At 32.4% G+C, this 9,750-nt stretch overlaps 1 protein-coding gene across 1 annotated transcript; it reads left to right on the top strand.

The window, feature by feature from the left end:
- The first annotated feature begins 5,783 nt into the window (after positions 1 to 5,783).
- On the top strand, positions 5,784 to 8,519 carry LOC131043075 (aspartyl protease APCB1). Its single transcript, XM_057976423.2, has 10 exons — positions 5,784 to 5,995; positions 6,073 to 6,190; positions 6,341 to 6,570; positions 6,776 to 7,009; positions 7,157 to 7,310; positions 7,382 to 7,467; positions 7,588 to 7,696; positions 7,858 to 7,924; positions 8,109 to 8,219; positions 8,351 to 8,519. Exons 1-10 carry the CDS (start codon positions 5,784 to 5,786, stop codon positions 8,374 to 8,376), a joined length of 1,347 nt encoding a protein of 448 aa, XP_057832406.1. The 3' UTR covers positions 8,377 to 8,519.
- The last annotated feature ends 1,231 nt before the right edge of the window (positions 8,520 to 9,750 follow it).

Here is a 9,750-nt window from a genome sequence, read left to right as displayed (position 1 = left end):
ATTATTCAAATTTTTACGTCAATTTTCCTAACTCTATTTTTCTAAATTTTTATTCTGACTTCAGGGCTTAGTTTGGACTACCATGATTTTGCACATACCCTCCTATTATAATATATCATTCCAATTCAAGAGTAAATATTCTTTCTCAAGAGTGGATTTGGGTATAAGGAAAATCAAGCTACAATAAGTTGTCTTCAAGTATGTTTTCATAATGGATTTTGTGATGATTTATCAAGTTATTGCATCAACACTTGGAGGAATTATCTTGTAAGGACCTCCATAATTGATTATTTACATGATTAACATAATACAGACAATAATCATAACTCAATGCCATGTGCTTAAATATTTGACAAGATTAAGACATGATATTTACACAGAAACATGAATATTTAGTGCAATAAATCAATAGCAAGGAAAAAAATAAGGTAACATAATCCTCTACAATAGAACACAAGATCAATACATTGAATACATGTGAAGGAAGAATGGAGACCTTGCTGAGAGGAACTCCTAGAGTTTTTCTCCTTAAAGTACACCATGGGTGAAAACATTGTCGGAATGCGGTTCTATCCTACTACAAAGTATTTATACTTCCTCAAAATTCTCCATGTCATGAAAGATAATCGACCCAACATGAGGAAGACTAGTAAAGTATTACTGGCAAGACTAATGGAATTGTGCAATATGATTTTAATTTAACATCTTTACTTATCTATTTGAAGTCAATTTCAATAATTTGAGATCCATCTCAAATACAAGTAAGAACATAGTAACTCCATTATGATTTCTAAAACTTTCCAAAGAAGGCTGAGCCAAAATACTTATGAGCATACATGAGCACAGAGATGCACACAAGAACACATAAGATCACATCAGATTTTTCAAGAGCAAATGTCTATCCATGCAATGATAAATAATTCATGTCTCAATAAGAATATAGACTCATAACATAAAATATTAGAGATCTTTAATCATTAAAGAACAAGCAAATATTTTTTAAAGAAGGTATATCATATTTATGTATAAACATATATATACAATCATTTATACATGTATAAATTCAACTGCTTTATTGGGTAATGATAACTAAAATGTGAATAGTCAAACATCATGAGTTGAATGAAATACCTACACCTCATATATAGATATATCTTATTATTAAACCCAACAATATTATGATGAAAGGAATGTGGTTAAATAGTTCATATTCCCTATTCATTGTTAACATTAGATGATTCATACTTGAGTTTATTTTAATATTTTGACTCACACTAACTTGATAACATTTGCAACTATAATATATTCTTATAATTACCTCAAAAGATATTCTATACTTTAATATTTTCAACCAATTTAATATTACCAATATTTAAATGTGGGAACTATAATATGCTTAGGATCAACAACAATGTTATTTCATAGATATTGCAACTTATATATCTAAGAAAATATAATAAGCTATATGTGACAATTTACTCATAACCGACCCCCTTATTGGCTAAATTATCAATCAACACATATTTAAAATCCAATTTAGGATAAAGATCTAAAACTTATCCATTCTATCAACATAGGAAGCATAAGAAAAGAATATAGTAGAATAATTCTATAATCATATGTTAAAGAGGCATATTTAAGTTGATATGTCTAAATTAATATTTTAATCATGCTAAACATACATTTTCGCCAAAAGAGCTATTTAATCTACATTTTGATTAACCCATTAATGAATAATTCATGTATATAAATCTATGAGAAACAAGGTTACTAAATTTTATAGCTACCATTTTGTGTTTCTGAATCATTTAAGATATGGGAATAAGGTTTCCTTTCCTTATTATCTAGTTTCTTCCCTTAATGATTGTCTGGTTGACCACATTAAGAACTCTAAGTTAAGCCCTTTATCTCATGAGGTTTAATCCTTTTAATTTATGAGCATTTTGAAGCTAGGGTTAACCGGGTGAAGGCTAGTTTGGAAGATAAAGATGAGGATTACACCCCTAGTGATGGTTCAGATGAATCTAAGTCTGAGCTCAAGGTTACTGCCTCTAACTCCCCTGAAAAGAGGGTCAGAATGCCCAAGAAGAATATTGATGTCTCATCGGCGGAGGAAACCTCTAGTTACAAGGTGAAGCCCAAGGGGAAGGGTAAGAGGTTAATTTTATTTAATTCTAATTCTAGGGAGGTGCAACCTCCTAAATTTTCTGAAAATCAGGAATTGGAACCGATGGACTTGGACTCCTAGGACTTACAAGACAAGCCTGAAATGATGCTCGATATTTTGAGAACTGCTAGGAGTTCCTCGGTTGATATGTATCCATTCCAACATTAGGTGTTTCATGAAATTAAGACTCTGCATCTTAAGCAGAGAACTTCCTTAGCTAAGTTGGAAAGGATTGAAGGGGTTGTGGAGAAAGAGGGTTAGGCTAGAATAAATAAAAAGGGGAAAGGAAGTGCTTTAGAGAGAAATGAGTGCTCCCTATGGAAAGAAGATGAAAAAAGAAAGATGTTGGAGTGCCTTCAGAAAAATGGGGAGGCTATAGAGCTTTTTAAGAACATATATGATGAAAAGGTTGGGGAGATCAGCCTAAAAATGCAGAAAATTAAGACTGCTCTCAAGAAGATTATGGAGAACAATGCGGTTATGCTAAGAGTGTCCACTACCAATATGTTGGCTATGGTGGCTAGATTGGAGAAAATGCACAATGATAGGAACTTTGTGGATCAGGAGATGGATGTTGGGGGTTCTAGTTCCAAGGATATTACTCGCACCACGAGGAGGACTAGACAAAGCACCAAGGCAGTGGAGGTACCTGTGCCTCAGGATCTTCTTGACCTCAAGGAAGCTGCTAAGACCATGTTAATGCTAGAGAAAGAGGCTACTGATAGTCTCAATATTTTCATGCAACTAGTTGTTGTTTTTGTTGCTTGGTTTTGTCAGCACCTCACTAGTTTTTTGTTGTCTTTCCTCTGGTTGTTGTGAACTTATGTTATCCTTCTTTCTTGCAGCTCATTCTATTTTGTTTTTGTTAATTTTGGTCCAGATGCTTTAATGATCTATCTTCAAATAATGATGTAAGGAGTTTCAGGTCCCCTCAAAACCTATTTTTGCTTAATAAAAAACAACATCTAAGATAATCATTATCATTAATATATACTCTTGTTATTTATTATAAAAAAATCAAACCTTTCATTTCATATATCCAGACTACTCTTAGACCCTAAAGACAAAAGTAATTATAACCTTATTTCTTATGATAACTAAACATCTTAGAATGGCTATAAATTATTTTAACCTGTAGTTTAGATGCATAGCTGAATCTTACATTGTCTTACTTAAAAGATAGCCTAGCAAATGGGCAGCTAGACTATATGTAAGATCAAAGTTAAGAACACACACTAAAGAAGGAATTTATATTATCCTCATAGACAAATCAAAGAGGTGGTTCCTATATTATTTAAGGTTTAAGAAGAGATAAATTATAGTCAAGCCGTGGAGCTAATGAACAAATGAAAGATTCAAATAAAGACGGAATTCAATTAGATGTATTATCTTAAGAATCACTTCCATCACTAAATGATTACAAAGGGGCATTCTTGCATGATATGCTCAGAGCGTAATAATGGTGATAGTTTCGATATGATAATTATTGATTGTTGAGCTAAACTTATCAGGCCAAAGATAGTATTATATTCTAACAGTATTAGTATATGTGGGAGCATGACCTACATGATTAACAATTTACCTATCTGGGTGCCAATTTACTACTTATAGCATTAATCTATACATGGCTCTGATTTTGGATCTGTGTGAAAATCAACTCTCTATAACCACCTTTTCCAACTATGTAAACTTATTCTTTTCAAGTAATCTTATATATCTACATGGATTTAATTATGATAGGATTTTTTTTTTTTTTTTGAAAAAGAGCTCGTCTAAAAAATGCAAAATATATTTGTAGGCTATATTGAACTTATATGTACATATTAAGGTATTTGTGTATTGATGGGTGTGGGCATGGGCTGAAAATAATACTTATTGGTAGAGCAACCATAGCAAGTTAGAGTGAAATGAAAAGCATAACAGGAATGAGGTTGAGATCATGGTAGGTGCAACAATCTCTATCTCTTATTCTTCCAAGATATTTGAAAGTAAAAATGTATGACAAATGTGGATGCATAGACAAGACGACAAAATTTGACAATATTCATAAAGTAGCATGGATCAACAAATGCTTTGTTAGAAAGAACATGTTTAAAAGTGGGATTTATAAAAGGATTTAGAAACTTTTGATAAACAAAAAAAACAATATCCTTGAAAACTTCAAGATAAGAACCTATTGTGATGTTCCTTGAGAGATTATTGTGAAGATAATTACATGCATGGGACTTTGATTTTGTTATAAGTGGTTATTTAGGTAGTTCTTGAGAAAATTCCATAGAGGAGGATTTAGGATGTAACTCCAATGTTTATATTTTTTCCTAAACTTAATAATTTTCTCTTTTTAATATGCTTCATCTTGAAGCTCATTTTGTATTTTGTAGTTGTGAGCTCTTCATTTCAGTAATATGGACCCACTATATAGGTTTTAGCCAATTAAAGCTATCATGCCATCATCAAGCTTATTTACTCTAAAGTTTGTGATGTTTGGATTTTTAAGATCTACTCCAATCTTAATTGAACTTGTAGAGTCACTATCATCATCGTTTGTATTTACAAAAATATATGAGAAGTTCTTTCGAGTTGACGAGCCTAAAATAGTTAGAGCTTGTGAACTAAAGATTTTAACTTTTCATATTGACTTTGTGATATGTATAGAAGCTACAAGCAACCTCTAAGAAACAAAGACATGTTAAACTTATCCATGGCATGCATTTAATGATGATGTTGATTTAAGCCATTACAATTTTTTGGTGAAAGTGACTCTAATTAAGAATGGATATTCTACTTGCTCTAGAAATATATTCTTGATTTTTATTACACATTTGAACCTCAACCTTTTCATATACATCCCATTCTTGTTTTCAATTGATTTTGCATTTTCTTGTCCTATTACGTATAGATACATTCATGTTGTGCATCTTCCTATATAATTTTATATATTGTCTCTTTTTATACCCATACTTACTATCTTACAATTTTAATTATCCTTCCATCTGAAAATTTATTAGTTATTTTGATTTTTTAAGTATATAAGTTTTTAACTATATTTTCTTTGTGATCATCAAGCAACGATTTCATTTCATATTCCTTAAAAGAAATAATGTTTTTTAGTCAGACTAGAAACATTTCTTGTTTGTCTTCTTCATCTATTTGATAATGAGTAAAGATATTTTTTATCACACCCGAAACATTTCTTATCCCCTTTTTCATCTATTTGATGGTAACCATATACTCATTATTACCATCATTTTACCATGATTTGGATTAAACCCATTATAGCTCTAAATATCCCTCACATTTTTCATTTAATTAATTTTAAAGGGTTTGTTTTCCTTCGCAATGGAAGGCCATTATTTTCATTTCATTTCTGAAGCAGTCTTATTTTCCCTTTGTTTTTAAAGTGGTGGTCAAATAATCAGGCCGTTTTGAATGGGTAACGGAAAGTTAAAACGTAAAGAGTGTTCCTACAAAAAGATGGGATACAAGTGTAGAAACATAAGTTACGTGAGTAGTTGTATACTTTGCATTCAACAATGAACATCCCCTGTTATAAATCACATTTGGGTTGAACAAACAAAACATTCTACTTAGTGTTGTGAAGATAGAAATCTGAGTGATGGGGAATATGAAAATGAGTGTCATACAAAAGCTCTGTTTTCTACTGGCTCTTGCGTCTTTGGGAGCAGCACATGTATACCCAATTCATCGCAAGAATGATACCGACATTTCCACATTAGTTGAACGAGACGTCCAGAGAATTGGCAGGAGATTACAAGCAAATGTAAAGACTGCTTTATTTGGATTGGAAGGCAAGGTTTTTCCAAATGGGTAAGGAAACTTTCAAAATTTAACTCTCATTCTGGATTCCAAATTTAAAGCTCATGAATATGCAAACTGAACTGCAGGATTTACTACATTAAAGCTCTAATTGGTACACCCCCAAAGGAATATTATCTGCATATAGACACTGGCAGTGACTTAACGTGGCTTCAGTGTAATAGCGACACCCGAAGTTGTGCCAAGGTAAATAGCAATCACGACCCATATTTTAGTTTTCTACGCAATTGCAGAAATGCTGCTTATATTCCAAGGCACCTGGTTGTTTGGAATCTCGTTTTGGGTGTAAACGTTATATGTGTTTATGATTGAAATGGCTCCTTTCGTTCTCTGCAGACACCCCATCCATGGTACACTCCAAAGTCGGTGGTATATTGCACGCATCCTCTATGTGAACCTGTGCGGGAAATGAGTCATGGAAAATATGATTGTATTATTCCTTCCCAGCCGTGTTATTATGATATTAGATATATTGATTATGCGTCCACGTTGGGAAAACTTGTAAGCGACATTTTCACAGTAAGACTTATCAATGGCACCATCTTCAAACCTCTTTCTATATTTGGGTACGGCTTCTTTTTACCTTTTTACTCCCATTTACTAAAACTGACAAAACTTGAGAAAGATAATGAATTGGAGAAGCTAATAAGCCCAGAGACTAAGATATACTCATAGGACACTGGCCATTTGCAGCTTGATGTGAATCTTGGCGTTTTCCTTTATCATAGTATGTTATAGAAAAGAATGTGACTTCCATTTTTCCTGTGACAGGTGTGGATATGACCAATATGGGTCTTTGAAAGTGCCACAAGCTACAGATGGTATTTTGGGTCTGAGTGGCGACATAACAAGTCTTCCATCTCAATGGGCAAAGCAAGGCTACATCAAGAATGTCATAGGCATCTGTATTGCTGGAGGAGGGAACGCAGGGGGATATATGTTCTTTGGTGATGATCATGTGCCTACCTTAATGACCTGGGTTCCTCTGCTTCGCGGGCCAACAATGTAAGTTGGATTAAAGAAATTCACTCTCTTTCTCTCTCGATTTCATGAATTGAAAGGTCGAATTTAGTCTGCTAGGATATCCTTGAACCCTTTCTCATCTAAGAAAATCTATGAGCATCCAGTCACAAATCGTTCTTTGCTTATCAGGAGATACTACCATGTGGGACCTGCAGAAATGATCTATGGCGGACAACCTCTTGCAAAGGACGGAGATGAAAAAAGTCTAGGAGGCATAATGTTCGACAGTGGCACCACATATACATACTTCACAGAAAAATCTTATGGCGCTCTTGTCCCTGCAGTAAGTGTTTAGAAATAGCCTTAATCTTATGTCATTTTGCTTCTATTTCTGACAATGGAAGGTTGATACAGGTCGAAGAAAACTTAGCAAATCAGTTGGTACGAGACTCATCAGATACAACCCGGCCACTATGTTGGCGAGGGAAAGAACCATTCAGGTGCAGGGAATTGTTAGTTTGAGAATTTAATTTAATGGATCTTACTGCAAATATCTTATTTAGCACAGATTAAATAAATTAGGTTGAGATCCTATCATCTAACTCCTGTGAATATACCAGATCCATTGCAGATCCTAGGGTCACATCATACTTCAAACCATTAGTATTCAACTTCAAAAATGCAAATGCAAAGTTCGAAATAAGTCCAGAGGGTTATTTGATAATCAGTGTAAGGATGCATGAACTTTAACATCATGCAAATTTCATTCCTTAAAATCTATTATAACAAGGTGACCAGTGTCAAGACACAATACCTCAATCTATTTATTGTTCAATATTTTCTGAGTTCTTCACTATAAAACATACTGACTACCCATCACATATGAACAGAAGGAAGGCAATGTCTGCTTAGGGATACTTAAGGCCAACGGTCTTAAATCCTTAAATATCATTGGAGGTAACTGGAATTTCATACCATATATATGTAGTTTTACTTTTTCTAGGTTGTGTTATTTGAGGCTGTTATTCCGTGTTCATAAATTTCAGGCGTCCCTGTGCCAGACATATATGTTTGCAGGGTTGTCTTGAGCATTAATTCAGTTTTCTTAATAGTCATATTAATGATGCGTTTGGTTTTACAGACATATCTATGCAGGGTTATCTCGTGGTTCATGACAATGACAACAACCGGATTGGCTGGACTCGCAAGGATTGCATGAACTTTTGGAGTTCTGCATCTTATCCTTTTCCTGGTAATAACTTTCCAGTCTATAGAATGAAGTGTATACGTTTATGCTTCATATGATTTTGTGATAGAAAGTTTTGGGTTGATTGAAGTTGTGCGCCATTGTTAACTCTGTGCATTTGCATTTGGTTGGTTCAGGTCTGGCCGCCGCCTCCAGGCTTTAGAAGATCTTGGGATGGCGTTTGCCCTTCCTACTTTGTTCGCAAGGGGCACAAATAATCTCACAAAGAAGAGTCTATTTAGGAATAAATAAGTGCCACGCAGAGTACTTGCCTTTGTTTGCTTTCTTCTAGTTGGTAATTGAGTTACTTATAAGTTTGAGATAATAGACTATTGTAAGACATGTATTACAGTCTTATAATGATATAATAAAAGTATTGTTGCATAAATGATAGATGGATTATGACAATGAGTTAGAGGTTTATATGTGTGTAAGTCAAAAATATCTAAGTTTTTAAAAAATTTATTAATGGTTTTTATAATATTGTAATGGTGATAAATGTGCATTTGCAGTACTGTTATCTTTCATTTTAGATCTTTTTTGACAATGTTATCTTTTGTGAAATTAATTGTGTACACAAGTGGTGTATTCTAGCTTAAAGTTGGTAAATGTTCTAAACTCAAACTAATTTCTTCTTCACACATCCCAAGGACCAATCCAAAATTTTAATTTAGTCATTCATTAGCTTGCATCAAATTTAGAGGTGTGAAATTAACTCAAATTAGTTTTTGTGGTATACAGATAAACCCAACATTTTCAAAGCTCACATTTGAATTAAATGTGTTAAGTTGAATCCCTCTAGCTGGTCATTTTGTGTTGAGTTGGGTATGAAATTTCTAAATTTGCATGCTAGGGTGAATTGTATGTAAGTAGAAACCTAATTTATATGAAAGTGAATCAATAGAATCTTAGGCATTTACTTAATAACTTCTACAATTCTAACATATTAATAAGAACCTATTAACAACATTTTAATTCATTATAAGTTCCAACTCATTAATTGTGGAGTGAATCAATTGTCTTCCTTTGATTACTTATATAAAAAGGATTTTTTTTTTTTTTTTTTATTTTAGTAAATTTGCTTGATTATACTTAAAATATTTATACTACTAAATTATTTTACACCATAAAATTATATAATAAATAGATTTTTTTACATGATTCAACATTTTGAAACTTATTTTTTATTAAAAATTATATATAATAATAATAATTTATTTAAATTTTTAATAAAAGTAGTCAATTAAAGTGAAATAAGTTGATTCTCAAGAATTTTAATAGATAGATAGGTGATCTATTGATATCTTTTAGATTTGAAAAATACTTTAATATAAAATTACTATATATAGAAGTTATACGTTAATAAATAATCTAGTAAATTTCATTTTATTAGATTCAAATGGATAAAGACAAATTCATTATGTAACATAGACTTTAACATTCCTTTTATAGAAGCACATTATGTGATTCACTTGAAGGTACTACTATCAATGGACATGTGAGTTTTAATTTTTTAAATCTTACATGCATATATACA

Source organism: Cryptomeria japonica, chromosome 5 (genome assembly GCF_030272615.1).
Source record: "Cryptomeria japonica chromosome 5, Sugi_1.0, whole genome shotgun sequence".
Taxonomy (NCBI): domain Eukaryota; kingdom Viridiplantae; phylum Streptophyta; class Pinopsida; order Cupressales; family Cupressaceae; genus Cryptomeria; species Cryptomeria japonica.
This window is presented reverse-complemented; position numbering and strand designations above follow the sequence as displayed.

Excerpts from the sequence above, each read along its gene's own strand:
- LOC131043075 (XM_057976423.2), top strand. The coding sequence starts at position 5,784 with ATGGGGAATATGAAAATGAGTGTCATACAAAAGCTCTGTTTTCTACTG. Across the intron at positions 5,996-6,072 it reads GGCAAGGTTTTTCCAAATGG|GATTTACTACATTAAAGCTC; the intron begins GTAAGGAAACTT and ends ACTGAACTGCAG. Across the intron at positions 7,925-8,108 it reads ATCCTTAAATATCATTGGAG|ACATATCTATGCAGGGTTAT; the intron begins GTAACTGGAATT and ends TTGGTTTTACAG.